Source organism: Leucoraja erinacea, chromosome 22 (assembly GCF_028641065.1).
Source record: "Leucoraja erinacea ecotype New England chromosome 22, Leri_hhj_1, whole genome shotgun sequence".
Classification (NCBI taxonomy): domain Eukaryota; kingdom Metazoa; phylum Chordata; class Chondrichthyes; order Rajiformes; family Rajidae; genus Leucoraja; species Leucoraja erinaceus.
The window spans coordinates 20863284-20884260 of NC_073398.1; the positions used below are offsets into that span (position 1 = coordinate 20863284).

At 38.1% G+C, this 20977-nt stretch overlaps 1 protein-coding gene across 5 annotated transcripts in view; it reads left to right on the forward strand.

Moving 5' to 3' along the window:
- The window catches only part of trabd (TraB domain containing), a 26375-nt gene extending 6026 nt beyond the window's left edge, over nucleotides 1-20349 (forward strand). For 4 of the 5 annotated variants that reach the window (XM_055653066.1, XM_055653068.1, XM_055653067.1 and 1 more), the window contains 9 exons: nucleotides 1746-1799; nucleotides 3307-3382; nucleotides 4680-4846; nucleotides 9071-9211; nucleotides 10671-10781; nucleotides 11798-11937; nucleotides 13063-13235; nucleotides 14693-14804; nucleotides 16590-20349. In XM_055653066.1, the coding sequence (XP_055509041.1) occupies nucleotides 1779-1799; nucleotides 3307-3382; nucleotides 4680-4846; nucleotides 9071-9211; nucleotides 10671-10781; nucleotides 11798-11937; nucleotides 13063-13235; nucleotides 14693-14804; nucleotides 16590-16761 (1113 nt within the window). In that variant the 5' untranslated portion in view covers nucleotides 1746-1778 and the 3' untranslated portion in view covers nucleotides 16762-20349. The remainder of the gene's footprint in view (nucleotides 1-1745; nucleotides 1800-3306; nucleotides 3383-4679; nucleotides 4847-9070; nucleotides 9212-10670; nucleotides 10782-11797; nucleotides 11938-13062; nucleotides 13236-14692; nucleotides 14805-16589) is intronic. The other variant, XM_055653069.1, reaches the window with a different exon arrangement.
- The last annotated feature ends 628 nt before the right edge of the window (nucleotides 20350-20977 follow it).

The window sequence follows — 20977 nt, forward strand, 5'->3', positions numbered from 1 at the left end:
GAAATATTTAACTTGACGATTAGAGGCCTGATGGCAGGCTGTATATAATGGTCATTGCTTTTCCTTCTCCATCCATGTTGTCAAGCTGGAAAGGGTACAGAGAAGATTTACAAGGATGTTGCCAGGACTAGAGGGTCTGAGCTATGGGCAGAGGATGTGTAGGGTGAGACTATCCCTTGGAGTGCAGAAGGATGAGGGGTGATCTTACAGAGGTGTACAAGATCATGAGAGGTATAGATCGGGTAGATGCACAGTCTCTTGCCCAGAGTAGGTTAATCGAGGACCAGAAGACATGGGTTTAAGGTGAAAGGGAAAAGATTTAATAGGAATCGGAGGGGTAACCTTTTCACACAAAGGGTGGAGGATGTATGGAACAAGCTGTCAGAGGAGGTAGTTGTGGCAGGAACTATCCCAGCATTTAAGAAACAGTTAGATAGGTACATGGATAGGACAGATTTGGAGGGATAGGGACCAAATGCTGGCAGGTGGGACTAGTGTAGCTGGGACGTTGGCCAGTGTGGGCAAGTTGGGCCGAAGGGCCTATTAGCACAATGTATCACTATATGCCTCTATCTGTGTTTGTGCTTTTATGTATAGAAATCTAATTTTGGATTAGCTCCATAATTGGCAATACCATAATGGTGGAGTGGTTAAATTACTGGATTACGATCTAGAAGTAGACACCAAGTACTGGAGTAACTCAGCAGGTCAGGCAGCATATTTGGAGAAAATAGGTAGGTGATCTAGAGGCTTGGGCTAACAATCCTATGATTCAGCAAATCACTGTTTGTGTGGTATTTTCTCACATAGTGAAACACCACAGAACGGCATCCCGGTGCACAACCTTTATACAGTTCGTCAGGCAGTACATCTGGACCATTCTCAAAAGCCGCTGGGTCTCCCTGTCCCTCCAACTCCAGAGGAATCCGCTCCCCGATGGGCTGCACGGCGACAAGTGGCAATGGATAGGTGATCAAGAGGCTTGGAGTATGTTGGAATCCCATGTTGGCAATTGTGGCGTTTAAATTCAGTAAATTAGAAATTGACATAGTGGTTATTGGTAATGTTGTGGTTATCATTACCAGATAATAGTTGATTGTCAAATGGCTTCTGAAATGAAAGGTCCACACTGAATGCTGGTTTGTGTACTGAACTGAGTGTTCAGAAATTTACAATTTCTAAACTCAGTTCAACTCTCTATGCATGTGTGTGTGTTGGACAAATTCACTGTTTGTGAATGCATCAATTCCCTTAAACCGTATTCTCACATAGTGACACAAAGAACTGCAATACTGGATTACAAAAATAACAGTGTTCAAGTAACTCGGCATTTGATAGTAGATTGTAGTCTGAAGAAGAGTTCTGACCCAAAATGTCACCTATCCATATCCTCCCGAAATCGCCCTATGTCTATGGGAGGGAACCCTATGAGAAGGAAAAAATAGATTTGCTGTGATTGTATGGTGGAGTTGGGCCGAATGGCCTAGTTCTGCTCTTCAGTCTTATGCTGCCTGGCCCACTGAGTTATTCCAGCACTGGAGAATGTTTTTTTTTGTATTCTCAGTTTAATTTGAGCCAAGTCCACAAGTGTGATGTTGAGAAAAGAAAATGCTTGTTTTCAGTATGCATCTTAGTTCATAATACTCAATCATACCTTATTATTGCAATTTTGCAATGCTCAAATTAAGACGTTCCTCCACAATAGCTGATTATAAATTAATTAATTGTTCTTGTCTGTCCAACAGATTGCTACTGTGTGACTGAGGAGTAATCCAGGGATGGAGGAAGACCAGCACAACGTAAGTCATTTATGTAATTTTCTTCCATCTTTTGTTTTAACGGTATTTGCATACATTTTAGGTGGGAAAGTTAATTTTTAGTTTAAATTGGTTGTGTTTGATTTCAGGTGACTGTACATGAATTGATTACTGTTATCCTCTCATTTTGGATAGGTTCTGTTTTTACGTAAAACCGTTAGGCAGAAAATACGTTGCTTGATATTGTAACTGTGCCTCCACAGCATTTTAGTGAATGGTGTTCATGAAGGCCAATTAACATGAACAATTAATCGCCATCTTCCCCAGCCTTGTTACAATGGTACAAAATATAGATGTCGCAGGCCTGGTGGTGGGTCAGTGGGCTTGAAGTATTAAGAGTATTATTGCACAAGTATCAGTAGAAGCAAATGTTTGTCAATTTCCAATGGAAGTCTCTTAAGTGGCCTTGCCCAGTGAAACTGGCAGCTGGTGTTCTTAAGAGACATTATCTGATTACTGAGGGGAGGTTACATGCAAACAGTTTTTTATTTTCAAGATTGGTTCTCGTTTGAATTTAATATGGGAGCTTGCTCGTATGTACAAGTTGCCTTAAATCATGTGTTAGGAGGGCCTAGGTAGGGCCAGTATGGCTAAATTAGTGCTTTTTAATTTGGCTGTAGACTTTGAGCTTTTTGTTCAGACAATCTTTTTTAATGTATGAAATTTTGAAAGTATCATCAAATACAAAGAATCAGTACAGAGGTGTGCCAGCACATTTGAGTGCAGATAGGAACATAAAGCACATAAGAGAATTGCAGAAAAACATTGTAGTGAAAGGCATAATTATTCAGAAGTTTTATCACGCAGCAAGCTGATTAATGACTTGTCTTCCAGCTAGTTTTTTTGGAATGTGTCTGGACTCAGAAAAGAATGTAGATGTCCTGTGAGTGCAAGTGCATTTATTGTGATGAGCAGCCAAGTAGAAAAATTCCAAAGGATTAGAGACCGGATAATGAAGAGGATCATTTTAACAAGATGTCTCCCAAGCTGGAGCAAAGCTGCTGCAAAAAAAGCTGTTTAAAATATCGCTATAAATTGTGCCTGATTATGTTACCCCTATGTGTAATATATTTTGAAAAACATGCTTAGATGTGATAGTGTAACAACAATAATGCCCAAGACAAGGCATTATTAATTTCCCACACCAAAATAAATCACTGGATTTTGACTTTGAGGGTGATATGTATGAGATGTGGTAACACTTGATCCTCCAATCCACATTTGTCTCACAAGACCTCGCCTTTGCCCTTTTCACAATATCTAATTTAATCCTGGTACGGGTAGCAGTAAATGTGTATTTGAGGAAATTGGACTTCAAAACGTACCAATATTAAAAGAAAAAACTAAATATTAATATTTTGTTGTAAATATTAAACCATGTACTGTGTGATTTTCTTATTGCCAGAATGCCTACTGTGTTTAATGTAACTGAAAGCGATGTACTTTTATAAACTTAAAACAATTTTAAAAACACAATTTTAATCCTTAGGCAGATGCAAGCCCAACGCCATCAGCAGTATTTGACGATGATTCACACAATATGTCCGATATTCCACAAAACCTGTGTAAGCATTTTGTAATAATTGATAATTAAAAAAAATTAAGAATGAAAGTAATTGCATGTAATATCACAGAGGGTTTTTATTGTGGTCGCCTCTTGTGAGCTGTACTGTCCCTTTAGGATAATCCATTATTCTTAAATAGTAGTGCTTAAAATATGCAATGTAACATATACTTCATATACCGGAGAAGCAGATTATTTAAATGGTAAGAGGTTGCAGTGGGATATCCAATTGCATGATTTGCAAAAGATGTATGTCCAAGTACATGAAGTAATCGGTAAAGCTTAACAAACTGCTTTCAGTAATTTGCATGGAATCCAATAAAGGCAGGAACGCTATGCCTCAGTAACAGGGCATTGGCGAGACAACTGTTGGAATACTATGACTGTGTTTGCACAGTGTTTGTCTCCTGATTTAAGGCAGCATGTAAATCTGTTGGAAGCAGTTCGGAGAAGGTTTACGTGGCATACTTGGATTGGGCAGGTAGTCTTATGAAGAAAGTTTGTACTGACTAGACAGATTCTCTGGAGTTTAGAAAATTGAGAAGTTGCTTCATTTCAATGAATCTTGAGGGTGGGTATGAAGTGCATGTTTCTTTTTCTGGGAAAATCTAAAAATAAGAATCATTGTTTAAAAATAAAATGGAATCTATTTAAGACGTATAAATTGTATTTTCTTTCCCGAGGATTGAGAGGCTTCAGAAAACCTATAAGCAGTGTCTGAATATTTTGGCGATGAAGATGATAGGTTCTTGATAAGGAAGGTGAAAGGTTTTTGAGAGTAGGCAGGAGTGTAGAGTTGCTGTCAGTCATGTTCTCAGTGAACCGTGAGTAAGCTCAACAAGCCATAGTCTATTGTCTTTTTTTTCCATTGATAACAATGCTAACTTTGTGGATTATTTAATTAGTGTATAAAGGGCATAAATATGGTCCACAGTCAAAACCTTTTTCCCAGGATGGAAAACTCAAATACAGGAGAGCATTTGTGAGGGGCAAAGTTTAAAGGAGATGTGTGGAATGCGTTGCCAGGGTTGGTGATTGAAGCATTTAAGAGGCTTTTGGATAGGCATATGGATATGTAGGGATTGGAGAGATATTGTTATGTGCAGGTAGATAAGAGAAGGTCTCGGTATCATGTTCATCATAGATATCGTGGCCAAGGGGCCTGTTCTTGTGCTGTACTGTTCTATTAGAGGAAGGGAAATATTAGAATCCTTTAAAGTTATTATTGTGCTAATTGACATAACTAATTAGCTCCATTTGCTATTGTGAATTATTGTAACATATTTATTTCTTTACAGCAGATGAAGATGCTTTTAAACTTTTGTGGGAAATGAAGATGCGAAAAAGGCAGGGGAAGCCAAATCTACCAGACACTGTCACTGAACTCAGCACAGAAGATGGTTGTAAGGTGTACCTGGTTGGCACAGCCCACTTTAGCGAGAGTAGCAGAAACGATGTTGTGAAGGTAAAAATGAAAAAAATAATAAATTTAAGAAAATGTGTTCAGGTTTAAATTATGTACAAGAATACTGAAGCATTAACATTGTAGGACCCAAATATGTTTAAGCCTAATTTAATGTAAAACAATCTTCAGGCCAAAAACTAATTTTGGTAGACGGTATTGTGCATTGAGGGCTTTGGAGGTTAGAGAAGGTTCCATCACCCTTCAGCGTGGATTTTTCACAAGTTTTCGGTCAGTGGTTTATTAATGTAACGTTTTTAATGAGAATAATCACAGTAATAATCATAGATTGATAGACAGAACATTTTTCCCATTGAAATGTCAAAGCATAAACGGCAAAGCCTTAGGATGAGAGGGCAGATTTTAAAAGAGAACTGTGGACAGATTTTTGTTAGATGCCTGGAATGTGCTGCCATGGATAGTGATGGAGCCACATCCTATTGTGGCTTTTAGATAGGCAGGAAATTGAGGGGTATGGATCATGTGTGAGCAGATGAGATTAGTTCATCTTGGCATCATGTTCAGCACAGACATTGTGAGCTGATGGGCCTGTTCTGCTGTATGCTGTAGTTTTGATTTTGAATTGTAGTCTCAATTTAGTCACGCCGAAAGTTTGTTTTCATATTCTTTACTGACAACTGTTCCTGGAAATAAGCTTGTATGATATAAATAATTTATTAAACTTGAAATACGCTGAGTTTGCAATGTAGCAAAAATTAGAATATTTTGAAATGATTTTGTTCTGAGATGTGATACTACCTTGGTTTTAGAAAAGTATATTTTTGATTGTGAGAAGCAAGTGTCAAGATGGTATAAGTGTTATTTGTATTTAACTTTTTAATCAACTTTGGGGTATTTATTTGGTTGAAATATACAGTACCTTGTTTAACGTATAATTTCATGACGTTATTTTAATCAGTTTATCAGATACATAGCCTAATCAGTTCATGAAATCATTGTGACCTGAACAGTACTACACTCTGACCTATTTTGTATCCTGTTTGCATTCACTGCTCTAAAAAAGCAGTAGACATACCAGGATATTATTTTTTAATTTACTATGTCATTACTGTCTTCTTTAGTCAGACGGTGGTGAATCTGTGGAATTCTTTGCCACAGAAGGCTGTGGGGGCAAAGAATTGAGAAAATTGTTTTGGTTTTCACCTAATGGAGGAGTCCCTGCAAGAAATGGATCCTGGCTCGGGTCAAAATTGGAACCTTTGACAGACTTTCATGTAATTGAATAGCCTGTCAATTACTAAAAAGCACTCTTGATTTCCTATTTGGCTAACATAAAGCTTGGGGAGAAAATGAAAACCCCAACAGCAGCAACATATTAAATGTTCACTCAATATGAATCGCCAAAAGACTTGTTTCCATAAAATTGGAAACTTATGTGTGTATGATACCAATGTAGGAAAAATCAAATCATTTTGAACATTTGTATTCCATTGACTTTGCTCTAATCTGGTCCTTGGATAGATAACAAAAACAAGTTGCACAGGTTCAAAATCTAATGTAGTCTGATGTGTATAGGTGTAATTTTGCACAAATTAATATAGACAGTTGGCATGAAAGTCGAGGTCTAATAATCTGTGTTGAGGACAAAAATATTGACTGGAATAGCATATCAATAAAAAATTATATTGGAATTTTTATAGCATTTGGTGTTAAAGCATCAAGTCCTTTTGCAACATTCTTTTTAGAGTCATAGTCACACAGCACAGAAACGGGCCTTTTGATCCAACGTGTCCACGCCAACCAAGAAGCCGCATCCACACTAGTCCACCTGCCTGCATTTGGACAAAATGGCTCTAAACCTTTCCTATTCATGCACATATCCAAATGCCTTTTTAATGTTGTAATCATTAGGCATGAGATTTCTCCACGCATCCACGGATTTTGAAATTTAGTAACGCACCGCCGCCATGCCCCATCGTCGCGAGTCTTCACTGCTGCCGAGGCCTCACCCCTGTCGACGCCCCACTCGTGCCTCCATGGTGCCGACCCGGGCCCCACCCGCGGGCTCCGTCGGCCGCTTCGTCCGACCGGGGATTCTACCCGCAAGGCCCCAGCCGGGGTTCTACGTGGCGGTCCGGGCGGCATCGAGACAGCGGCGCCTTGATAAAGACCTCTGGCCACGATCCCAGTCCACAGCCGCAGCCCGTCGGGATGCCATCTGGCCGCGCAATACAATGTATTGTTGCATTTCCACCTTGGACTCACCATTGAGTCAGCAATTAACATTCCTTAATAGTTACTGACTTTGAAAGTTCTGGCAATCAGAAAATGTCCAGTAATCAAAAGAAGATAAAAGATTATTTGCCTTTTTTTTAAAAATAATTTTACCATAGATTTAAAGAAATTAAAGAAATTAAAGAAATTAAATCTTTAATTTTAAATTTTGGGAAGTGTTATTTTCAAATAATGTCTTAAATTCTAGGTTGAGATGTTAATATTTTGTCCACTGTACAATGTGACAGCTATGTAGCACAATATGATCATCTTTGAAGTAGATGGATCATCATTTGCATCCTAACTGTTATGAGTTGGATTTGATTTGGTGTTTAAATACAATGGTAAAGGATACTTATCTCTAATTAGAGTAAACAAGCAAGGAAGTAGGTGTAAAATATTTTCAATATGACTTACGTGTAAACTGTGTAAATTAAGAAGTGACAGGCAAGTAAAATGTGTTATTTTAAGGTACAATAAAAAAATGACAGTATAAATTAAGGGTAAACCGGCAAGAAAACGTCATTTCAAGGTACAATTATCAAAAAAAGTCTGCATATAGGGGGCGCTGCCCCTTTTACCCCCGCCTGGGGCATTGCCCCTTGGAACCCTACCAGGGGCAATGCCCCCTGGACCCCATCTCTCTTCCTCTTTTTTCAGATTTTTCCTGTCTCATGCCTGTATCATATCTGCTCCCAACTACCTGGCAGTTTGTTCCATAGACCCATCCCAGCCTCTGTGTGGAAATGTTTGCTCCTCGGGTTCCTATAAATCTGTCCCCTCTCACCTTAAACCTATGTTCTCTGATTCCTGATTGCCCTACCTTGCATGAAAGACTGTGTATAACCCTTTCATAATCATATTTATTAGCGAAGTTTTGCATCTATTCCCCTCACAATTTTATATACCTCAATAAGATCAACCTGGAGTCTATTGTGCTCTAGGGAATAAAGTCCTAGTTTGCCCAATCTCTTCCTTTGGCTCAGGCCCTTGAATCCTGCAACATCCTCATAAATATTTACTCTTTCCAGATGGAATGACGTATTTCCTATAGCAGAGCCACCAAAACTGAACATAATACTCAAAATGCGGCCCCACCCACGTGTTGTATATCTATAACATAATATCCCAACTTTTATACTCAATACCCTGACTGATGAAGACCAGCTGTCTTGACCCCCTTTCAACCTGTGATGTCACTTTCATGGATCTAAGTATCTGAACTCTTAGATTGCTCTGCTCTAAAACACTCCACAGAGCCCTACCATTAACATTCACTGTGAAGGACCTTGCACGTGTCTATATTAAACTCCATGAGCCATTCTTCAGCCCACTTGCCCAGCTGATCAAGATCCTATTGTGATTTTTGATAAGCATCTTCACTATCTATGATACCACCCACTTTAGATCCTTTGGTCCAGGTGTAGAAAAGTTAAGCAGTTCTGCACTTTGAGCATTTCGCTGAATCCAGTTGGCCTGTCCTCAATGTATCAAAATTCCATCTTGTAATATTTCTGTAGCAGCAATGTTTCTTGAAGGATAGATAGATAGGTTCTTTATTGTCATTATAACATGTAAACATGTACAACAAAATTAAAAATGCCAACCAGTCAGTGCACCATTCACACATTATCTAAAAGCTAACGATACGTAAAAGGGAATATCTGAAACAAACAACTAAAATAAGTAACATGAAAAAAAACAAGCATAAACACACAACCATACATTCTTCTGTCGATTGCACAATCCCTTTGGTATGCAGCGCACCTGCGCCCATTTGGTGGCTACATTAAGTGTAGTCATTGCTGTGGGATAAAAACTGTTCTTGAGTCTGTTTGTCCTTGTCCTCATTGATCTGTACCGTCTGCCTTACGGCAACAGTTCAAATAGGGAGTGTCCGGGGTGGCAAATGTCCTTTATAATGTTCTGGGATTTCTTGAGACAGTGGGAACTGTGTAGGTGGCATGCTTAATATGTTGTATTTTGTTCCAGACTATTCAAGAAGTGCAGCCAGATATAGTGGTCGTAGAACTATGTCAGTACAGAGTCTCCATGCTCAAAATGGATGAAAAGACATTACTTAAGGAAGCCAGAGAAATCAATCTGGACAAGTTACAGCAAGCTATAAAACAGGTTCAGTATTTAAGTCTGAATTTAAGATCAACTCCGTTTTTGTTTAAAGTGCATTTGGTTGTAATTTTGGTTTGTGCATTCTTAATTTTGACCTGTGCTGATTTATGGAAGCAAGATTTTGTAAAATTTGAAACCGAATGAAAAATTGAATGCATACAAAAAGCATGAGACAAATGGGTGTGTTTTTGAAAAAACAACATTACATGCTTATGAGGGAGAGGTTTAGGTAATGGGACTGAATTTGAGTACTACTTGAAAGAACAGCATCGTTTTGATAGCCTTAAGCTACCTTTTTGGCTCTTGGGACGCTAAAAAACTTTAGTTCCATGTTGCACATAAACCATGCAACGTTCTTCATTGAGGACTCTGCCACTATTCTGTAAGTTTTTTTTCACTTTTAAATGATTGTGCAAAACTTAGTAACATGATTGGATAAGATCACCTTGGTACACGAGAATAGATGCTGAGTTAAATAATAGAATAAGTTATTCATTCACAATATCCCTCAAATCATCAATTTCTTCCCAGGTGTCTGATCATCCATCTCTCAATTACTGAAATCTTATTTCATTTTGATGGAAATTTTTGACACACTGATTCATTTTTACCTCCTCTTTGTACCTCCGTCCCTCCACGCCCCACTCGTTATTTTGAGATCTGGGTTATTAATACCTCAAATCAGTAAGAGTCTTTAATATCTCAGTCAATCTTCTCCAGTCCAAATGAGCATCAGTTCAGTTGTTTAAAGCCAAATGGCTCTCATCGATACAATAAAATAACATGACAATATGATCATTATCACAGATCTGGTTAGAATTATTTAATCTGTATTTGCAAATTATTTTACTATTTGAAAAAGTGGGCGCGAGGGCATATATCTGTAAAAAGCTGGGATTTTATACATTGAATCTTGATTTTATTCAATTTCAGGTAACCCTTAATTTCAGGTAGCCATTTCTCACCCTCCACCTCCCATTTTTGTTCTCTTTCTCTCAACCTCCGCTCCAGTCCCACAACACCCATTTTCAACACCCTAACACACGACTTCCCCCTTCTCTAACTGGCCATTATTCCTTTCCTCTCGTTCTGTGCTACTGGCCCCTGTCTTTCTCCCCCACCACCTCGCGTCCCTATATTTTTTACCACTCTGCCCATATGCAGGGTTATGACCCAAATGACACACTGGTCAATCTGAGGAGTACCTCTTGACTGTCAATTCCCACCTCCACCCCCAAAACAGATGCTGCTTGATCCGCTGAATTCATTCCGGTAGTTTTTGTCTGTCTGAGATTTTGAACCTCTTCCAAATAAATAAATCGATCAGGCCACATGTCCTTTGTATTGTGTGGAATAATACTGTGTTTTAATTTCTCAATGTAGTTAACACAGTCTGCAAACAGCTATTGATTAGCAAAGTTTTCTGTACCTTTTTAAAACTTAACTATTCTTGTTTTGATAGAATGGAGTAATGTCTGGATTGATGCAGATGCTGCTATTGAAGGTCTCTGCTCACATCACAGAACAGCTGGGCATGGCCCCAGGGGGTGAATTCAGGGAAGCCTTCAAGGAGGTGGGTATTCCTCTTGTCCGTTTCATCCCTCTCGAAGTTGACTCGTCTCTCTTGTGGTCAGCAATGCCATTTAAATACCGTGGCCCTAATATTAAAGTTATCTGACCTAAACATCAAGGAAGCAAATCTGGTAGCAATCTGGATTATGCCTTTGTGCTGTTTAATGGGAAAGCTAGAAACTGATGTCAATGATCCTCTCCTTGTATTTGGAGAGTATTGTTGCAGCGTTTTCTAGGTCGAATAGATGGATTACGAGGATTTAAGATCTATTCTCCTGGATGAAATAGAAAATATTAACAACCAGTCTGAAGAAGGGTCTCAACCCGAACGTCTCCTATTCCTTCTATCCAGCTGCCTGTCCCGCTGAGTTACTCCAGCTATTTGTGTCTATCTTCGTTTTAAATCAGCATCTGCAGTTCCTTCCTACATGGAAAATATTAAGTGTTCTGGCTCATAGAATAAGGTTTAATAATACGATACGATAGAACTTTATTTATTCCAGGAGCGAAATTGATCTGCCAACATTCATAACACACAAGATACATGAAACATGACATTAAAGTGACGAGTGGAAAGGATTGGGGATGTGCTAAGATTTGGGTGGGGGAGAGGGGAGTCAGTCTCAGTCTACGCCACGATAGAAGGGGGAGAAGTTTACAGTTTGATAGTCACATGGAAAAAAGAATCTCCTGTGGCTTTCTGTACTGCATCTTGGTGGATCCAGTCTGTTGCTGGAGGTACTCCTCAGATTGAGGGGATGAGCTGTATTGTCCAAGATGCAGTTTGAGGACTGTCCTCCCCTCCAGGAGCACCTCCCGTGAATCCAACTCCGCCTTCAGGACTGAACCAGCTTTAGAGTTTTAATGACACATTAAACCATAACTTATTGCTTTACAACAACTTTTAACATAACCAAATCTACATTTTTAAGTATGGATTGTTAATCCCTTAATTTTCCACTGTACTGTGCATTGAACGTCTTATGAAACGTGCCTTTTAAAAATTGTGTGTTTCAGGCTGGAAAAGTGCCTTTCTGTAAGTTTCACCTTGGGGACAGGCCCATCCCTATCACCTTTAAAAGGGCCATTGCTGCACTTTCACTCTGGCAGAAGGTCAAATTAGCCTGGGGTCTCTGTTTCTTGTCTGATCCCATCAGGTATGAATATGTATGTCATAATTCATGGATTTGCAAGCTTCAGCCATGCTTTCATAATTACGTAAATTTACATTTCAAAAGTGCTGATGTGCTGCTCTGCTAAGTCATGTGCAAATTTATATGAAAAATAATTCAAACTGACGAAATGATTTTGAATATATATTCGGGCAGTTTATTGGAATTGAGAACAATGTCATAAAACACTGTCATAAAACACATAAACCTGGGAGTACTTTAAAAATACTCAGTCCCTCAAACTTTTACGCCATTCCTTTTAGTTGTTGGGTGACTTTATTCCTTGCCTCCATTTACCTCCCATAATCCTTGTCACATAATACTCCTGACAGAATTTGAGTTTTACTGCTACTTCATACATTTTGCCACGTTCTGAAATGAAGTAGTACGTAGCTGTTTTATTTTCTGCATCAAATTGTTTGAAACACTTAATCACATTCAAACCTCTTGGAAATGTATGTAGACAAATTTATTCCACATAACTTTTTTTCTGATATAATTCTGGTAAATCTCTAATAAGCCCAAATCCTCTTGGCAACGAATTCCCCAAATCAGATTTTTTTTTTTTGGTATCTGATCAATGTTCTGCACATCTGCATATTCTCTTTGTACTTTGATAATAAACCTTTATTTCCATTGGAACTATTTTTTTTTTTAAACTGACTCTTTTGGACAGGCTTAGTTTATATGGAGAACAAAGACCATTACTCCTCATTGTTTATTTATCAATTAAAATCAAATTTTCTCTCTTTGTAATCCAAAATCCAAGCCCTTTGCTTACCCTACTCATGATTCTGTCACAATCTATGCACACCCAATTGAAACTTAAGGAGCCACTACCACTCCCTGGTTAATATAGCTTATTGCTTCTCGCCATGATGCACACCCTATTTAATTTCCCGTGTTCATTGCAATATTAGAGACTTATAACTGTTTAATATCTATTATAAATGTAAATATGATGCATTGTGACGTGCATTCTGCATTAAGTGTTTTAAACTGACGACACAGTTTTTCTCAACTTATTTGCTCAAGGAAGCAAGACTTAACAGTGTAAAATTAAGCAATGATTGTTTTTAATTTAATTTTTAATTGATTTATCTGTTTCAGTAAAGATGACGTAGAAAAGTGCAAACAGAAAGATCTTCTAGAACAGATGATGTCCGAAATGATCGGAGAGTTTCCTGATCTTCATCGAACCATTGTTGCTGAACGGGATGTTTACCTAGCCTATATGCTAAAGCAAGCCGCAAAGCCATTAGAACTACCTCTGGCTTTAGGACGTAAGCACACAAACTAACCTGGATAAGCTTCTGTTACTCTCTAATCTACTGATTGGAATTTGTTTGGTAGTCAAATATGTTGCCCCCCCCACTGAGCCATCTGCATCATAATTTTTGCTGCTAGTCTGTATAAACAAAAATACTTCTTGGTTTGGTCTCTTAAGTCTTGCTAAGTTGCTTAACCAGTTGGGGAAGTTACATTTTGTCTTGTAGGTTCTTTTCACTGAGTTGTGCTCGGAGAGAATAAATGGAAGGGTAGGGCATAACAGTCATTTATAGGCTAGGACTTTATTCATTGGAGTGATGGAGACTTAGGAGTGATTTTTGCTGTGTATAAAATGAGGGGCGTAAATAGGCTGAATGCATACAGCCTTTTTCCCAGGTTGAGGGAATCAAGAACTAGAGGACACAGGTTTAAGGTGATGGGAGAAACATTTAATAGGAACTGAGGGGCAACTTCACAGAGTAGTCGTTGACCTTTCCCCTGACTCTAGACTGAAGATGTGTCTCGACCTGAAACCTCACCCATTCCTTCTCCCCTGAGATGCTGCCTGTCCCACTGAGTTACTCCAGCATTTTGTGTCTATTTTCAGATAGTAAATTGTATTTATAGGGAATGAGCTGCCAGAGGAAGTTATACAGTAATAACATTTAAAATACATTTTTGGATAACCTTTTGTATGGAAAAGATTGAGAGGGATAAGGATGAAACATGGCTAAATGAGGTTAGCGTAGATGGGTTTCTTGGTTGGCATGGACGCGTTGGGCCGAAGGACCTATATTTGTGCTGTATCTGTCTCTATATTACCAACATTGGCAATCACCCACCAGTGATCGTCTCTGCCTTGCCCCTCCTTCTCACAACAGTTACCTTCGCTCCACACTCCCAGTCCTGATACAGGATCTCGACCAGCATATCATCCATCCCTTTGTCTCCACAAATGCTGCTTGACCTGCTTAACTTTCAAGCAGGTAATTTTTTTTTCTCTCTCGCTGTTTATTTGTCCTCCAGTGTGTGATAACTGACTGGAAAGTAGGATAGGTGCCTGGCTTTGTTCCTGTTGTCCATTGCTCTCTGTTGGAGTTTGTACATTCTCCTAATAACTGCATGGATTTTCCTAATGCTCCAGCTTTCTTCCATATATTAAAGATGTACTGCTTAGTAAGTTAATGGTTTACCATAAATTACTCGATGCACAGAATGAGTGGCATAAGGGTGGTGTTGGTGGGCATGTGATAGAGTGCAGGTTATAGGGAACAGGAGTGATGAAGTTGCCCCAAAAGCCAGCATAGGAGGCCATAGCCTGTGGAATCAATCATCATAAAATATGAAACTAGAATATACCTAGATAAATTAAAGTTTTACATTTTCCAGGTACGTAAAAGGTTGATGACTGAAGTACACTGCATTTACCATTTTTGAGATTTGTTAAATTATTTTTCTGTTCATTCCATAGCTGAGCCCAGTCAACGGATGCCATCCGTTGTGGTGGGAGTAGTTGGAATGGGTCATGTGCCAGGAATTGAGAAGAACTGGAATAATCTATTAAACATTCAAGAAATAATGAGGTAAAATCTGCCTCTTTTTTTAGCAGTTTTGAGTTAATATTACTATTCTAATAAGAGACCGTGGAATTGTTGTTTTATGAAGAAGTCTGCATACATTTTGAATTGATGAAATACTGTTATTTGTGAACAAATTTCCTTGTTAATTCAAAATATAACCATTTGGTGAGAATATTCATACAACTGGAATCCCAAAATTTAGATTGAACATAGTACAGGAATTACCTGCAGGTGCAGCATGTTATGACATGGGTAGTTATCATTTTCATCCTATTTATAATGACTTGTAATGGGGTGGGGAGGGGGGGGGGTGAGGGGAGGGTAGGATGACAGAGGGTAAGAGAGTGATCAAGGGAATATTTGGTATTGAGGACAGGCATTTTCAAATGTTCACCTTTCATATTTCAAATTAAATTATCAGTGTTGCCGCCCAAAGTTTCTGGGGCAGTTCAAATATAGTAAAGATCTTTAATATGTATAAGACCAAAGGAGGAGTGTTCTTTCTGCCAATATTTTAAGCTAGCACGCAGAGCTGAACAGCAGCATGCCATACCAATCAGTGGGAACCACAAGGTGGGTCCAAGTAGCATCCGCAGCCAGGCTTCCAACATTCCCAGTATAGGTGATAATCAGACCAGTGGATTTAAGAAGGGTTCAGAATTCAGAGGGGTTCAGATAACTGGAAGGTACAGGGAGTATGGCCTGAAGCTCATAAGTATTTTGTTTTGAGACACTCTTAACAAAATACTTAGAGGCTTGGCTGAAGCAGCAGTGAGGAATGATTGAAATGATGATGGTAGATTTCTTCATCAGGAAAGTCAAATCAAGTCGCATTTATTTATATAGCACATTTAAAAAAACAACTCTCGTTGGCCAAAGTGCTTTACATTTGTTATAAGAATAGTATAAACATACAAACTACATTCATATATACATATAGCCCTCGCTCAGTGGAGGTCAGGAAAGGCTTGGGAGTATAGATAAGATTTTAGTCTTGACTTAAAGGAGTCGATGGAGGGGGCAGTTCTGATGGGAAGGGGGATGCTGTTCCACAGTCTAGGAGCTGCAACCGCAAAGGCACGGTCGCCCCTAAGCTTGTGCCTAGACCGCGGGATATTCAGCAGCCCCAAGTCGGCCGATCTGAGGGACCTGGAGGTGGAGTGGTGGAAAGCATTCAAAGATTGTAAGTGGACATTCCAGAGTAATGCAGGTCAACGGCAACTACATAATCATAATGGCATGTTGGGGCTAACCAAAGAACATTCTGCAGAATAGAATCACAATAATGTTCTAAGCTTCAATACCAGTATGTGGTTTTATTATCATGACTAGTATTGGGAATGCTTATCCAAATTGTTATTGCCATGGAGCCTCGATTTAAAAAAAATAATAATAAGCTCTGACTTATCAAAATATAGAAACAAGGAACTGCAGATGCTGGTTTACAAAAATTACAAAATGTCAAAGTAACTCAGCGGGTCTGGCAGCATCTCTGGGGAGCATGGATAGGTGACGTTTCGAGTTGGGACCTTTCTTCAGGCTCTGCATGAGAGGAACACGTAGCCAAATGGAATATCTAAGGGCAAGTCCACGGTTGTTACGAGAATAAATTGAGATGTTTGATGGGTGACCAGGGACAGTTAGTAGAGAGAATATTAACAAAGGAATGTAAAAGTTGGGAAGTGGAACATTTGTGGCACATTTTCAACATGTTGACTTTATTATGAAATACGGGGTTTTTTTTTGCATCTTCCCTGAATAACTAATAAACCAATTTTTATTTTACAGTATTCCTCCGCCATCTTTAGCGACTAAAGTATTGAAGTTTTCCCTTAAAACAACTGTTATTGGACTTGTGGGTTATGGCTGCTACCGCTTGGGAAAAGGGACCATTAAGCTGATGCTGTCAAGGCCATTAGTACAGACTTACCTCCATAAATATACAAATCAAATATTCTAACTGAAAGAAAACATTTTGAAGACCTTCTACTTGTTGTTTGAGAAGAGCTGAAGGAAAATATGCAGGAATCTTTGTATTTTCCCTTGTTTACTTTACACTTTGAATTCCGTATCAGACATGATTCGTAACATGGATAAGTTCTGCTCACTGAAAAGCTACACCATCTGCGAGTGGGAAGAAATAAACATCATAAAATGTACTGATTCCATGTTATCTAAAAATGTCTATTTTAATGCAGTATATCTGATCTGTGAATGGCTTGAACTTAATCCACAAGTCACTATTTTAAGCCTATCGGTTTGGGGATAGATGTGGAAGAACGTAGAAAAATTACAAATTCATATTTTGAAATTTTGCAATATTACTACTTTCATTTAATGGAACATCAATGGACCTATGGTTACTTTAAAATCATGTTCGGATGCCACTGAGCCAATCGTGATTATCTGAGATGTCCATTACAACTGAAACTGCACAAAACTCATACATTTTAAGATTTTTATGTATTATCCATAAGGTAGCACCTGTATGGTTTACAGTTGATAATGCAACCAGTAGAATTTAGAAACATTTGTTAACTCTTATTTTGAAAGGTGGTGGAATTCTATTAAAATAAGTATTTAAAATTATTTATGATTCACTCATTCAAACTACGTGCATTCACAATTTATTTTGGGTTCCCCTCTGAAAGTTTGCCATTTCACAATGCATTTCAAACGGAGGGGTAGACTTCTTCCCTTTCCCACTCCCTCCCTCCACTTCCTAGATTTAGTCTCCAGATCTCTGAAGGTATTGACACCTTGCAGGCAGTGCCCTATAATTGCTGGGTACTTTCCCTTCGTTTGGTTGATTTTTCCAAGATTCAAATTGGGTATGTCGGGGAATTTTCCAATGAAGGAGCATCATTGGCCTTGATATATATGCAGGTTTCCAGCTGCCTGGTAGATTGAATTCCTGTTTCCATCCCGCAAATGCTTCAACTTTCTGAGTCATTTGAAATTAAAACCATGTAATGCAACTAAATGACATTATCTACTTTTAATGCTTTACTCCTATTGCCTTGTTTTCAAGTGATTGTAGTTTTCCTAAAAGCCAGTTAAATGCCAATTCGTGGCCGACATAAATCTGATTAAAGATAAATTTATCCATTGGACTTGGGAACATAAACTTTGAAGTGTTTTTATGTTATATCATGCTACATTCAATTTTATTTCTAGACAGTGATAAAACATAACTTGTTGCTGTTTGGTTTGCAAGATTTGCTGAATCTTGTAAATTACCTTATTCTGAATTTGTACCTCCGTTAAATATGTTTTCAAATCATTCAAGTAATGTAGCAAGATTCACCTTAACAATGTAGATTATGTGCACTTTTGTGAATCAGCATTACCTTGATGGTGCTTGCTAGGCTGCTATTGCTTCACATGTGCAGATCTAGTGTCACCTTCAGCAGCAAAACATTACCATCTGAATGTCTCAATTGCCAATTGTGCTGAAAAGAAAGTAATTTATAATTTCCTTGTCAGAATTGCAAATTACATCTGAGCAATGGAATTGTGTGTGGGTAATACATAGATATAACCAACCATGCAATTTTATTAACAAGTAAAGGGCTCAATTCGTTTTTATTTAGCTTTTGAATGCTTAGGAAATGTAAAGTGCACCTTGATGCCTTTTGGGGAGGTGGGTGTAAGTTGTATGACAAACACCTGGTGTATATCTGGTATAACTTATCTAACAATTTTGTTTTGATTCAAAGTGTCAGGGAAATGGGGAGAGTGAAAATAATGTAGTGGAAATGCATGTTTGCATTTGGAATCTGAATGTATTACAAGTGCGTCTCATGTTAAAATAACTGCCACATAATCTGTTGATTTGAATCTGAGACTTTAACCATATTGGTGTATAGTTTTGTTAATCAGATCTGAAGCAGAAAGCGTCAGCGGGTTTAAGTATAAAATCACATGGATCACAAAAGCATTTGAAGTGTTACTCAAAAGCCATCGTGTTTGAGTATCTTTTGAGAAGTCTTTCATTCTGATGGAATGCAGATACTTCCTCTGCGGTTCTCGTAAAACATTTTCAGCAAATGAAATGCTGCTTTCATATCTGCTTGTTTTAATGGTACTATTTAATTTCCTTGAAAATAAAACTAAATTAAATGTGAAAAGCATGTAATTTAAGATGAAGATAGATACAAAATGCTGGAGTAACTCAGCGGACGGGCAGCATCTCTGGAGATAAGGACTGAGTGATGTTTCGGGTCGAGACCCTTCATCAGAGTAGTCAGAAGGGTCTCAATCTGAAAAGTCACCCATTCCTTCTCACGAGATGCTGCCTGTCCCGCTGAGTTGCTCCAGCATTTTGTGTCTATCTTCAGTTTAAACCAGCATCTGTAGTTCCTTCCTACACATGTAATTTAACACGCCTGTTCACTCCCACAGAAAAGGCTTTGTTTGAGTTCTAATTTTGTCAAACTAAATACTCTAGCTGGGCACGCATGTTGTGATTTTAGTCAGTATTTAAAGACCGAGATGAGCTGTGTCTCGTGATGCACTAAATAGATTCATAACTGAATTCAATTGAACTGAAATTGGGTGTTCAGTAGTGCCTATATGTAAATAATCACATCCTGCTTCACATGTAACTGCAATTTTTACTAACAATGATTTCTGTTATTTTGAAGCTTTCTGTGCCTGCTCTTGCTGGATATTTTTCTATACAGCAATTTAGATTCACCATGAAAACTTTTTAAAAATTGCAAATCTATCCATAAGTAAAATTTGATACTGAACATTCTTTTTCCATATAGCCTCATGTTGCTCATGCAAAATGTAAGCGTCAAGAGTTCAGCAAGCGTTTGTCTATTAATTGTCAAAATAGTATTCTTGCACCATACTTTTCCAGTAGAAAATGTACATTTATTATAAAATGACAAGAATAAAGTGGGCCTATTCCTGGCTGACAAAAATTAATGAATGTATTCATGTATGTATTATACATTTGAGTTAAATTCAAAATCTATTTGGCAAAGCTAGGAAACTAGGATAATGCACCATAATGTTGATCTGATCACTGGATTTGGCAGTGTTAACAGTATTTAAGTCTCACACTGTTCCAAATGGTAACTACTTTTAACACTACCTATAAATTATAAAAAATGTGGGGTACAGCAAATTTTAAATTCCAGCATTGTTATTTCTGTTGCTGAGATTGCTTGCTGAAATACATATTTTTGCGATATCATTCCTTAAAGTTATTTTTAATGTACCCCCAAAAATTAATTTTTCAGTTACCTATTGTGTGAAAATGCCTCGCAGGGCCTAATTTCTGCGTCTCAAGTATTGTACTTCTATTTAAATGGAATCTTACACTCTCATTTATTTGAACTATGTTGTTCAAGGTTTCCTGGCATCATGCTGTGGATTATGTCGTTTCTGTACCATGTCTTTCCGTTGTAATATAAATTTGAAACATCTCCATATTCAATTTCTGTAGGATTGTGCCTTTTAAACTGCTGAGCATTCTGAGATATTGGAGATCATGATGGTAACATTATTGTAAGAATAAAGTTTTGCAGAGATTTTACTTCTGTTTCAGATTTTTTTTTATTGAATGTCCTTCAACTGAACATGTATTGCTAAATTCCTTCCCACTAGCCCAAGCAAGGGTTCATGATTTGTAGTGGAAATCCCAGAGTTCTACTATTTTTACCATGAGCAACAGAAGAGTTGAACAAAGATCATTTCAACAACAAAAAATACTGTAGAGATCAAGCTGTGAGCCATCACGCTATATTGAATGAAGAATCTGCTATTATTTTCTTTCCTTAAATTTTTTTTTTTTAAATCCGCAATTCTTAATTAAAAGCACTCCAGTGTGTTTGTGATTCGAATGTCTGATTTCTCCACCACCCCCCCACCCACCACCACCAAAAAACAACTGAGCAAACAAACTTGTGTCAAATTGTCGTCGTGCCATTTACACATGCCTTTCAAAACAAAAACAATTCTGGTGTCAATTATATGATAAATATATTTTTTAAAGGCACTTTCACAGAACAACTTTTATTATGCCACGTTGCTTCAGGGACAATCTGAGCGAAGAGCCGTTTTAAAAAAAAATACTTTCTAGGTCAGCAACTTGAACACAATGGCAGAGAGGGGCAAAATTGCTTAAACTGAGAAATTACAGGTTGGAGATTATAGTTTCCTTC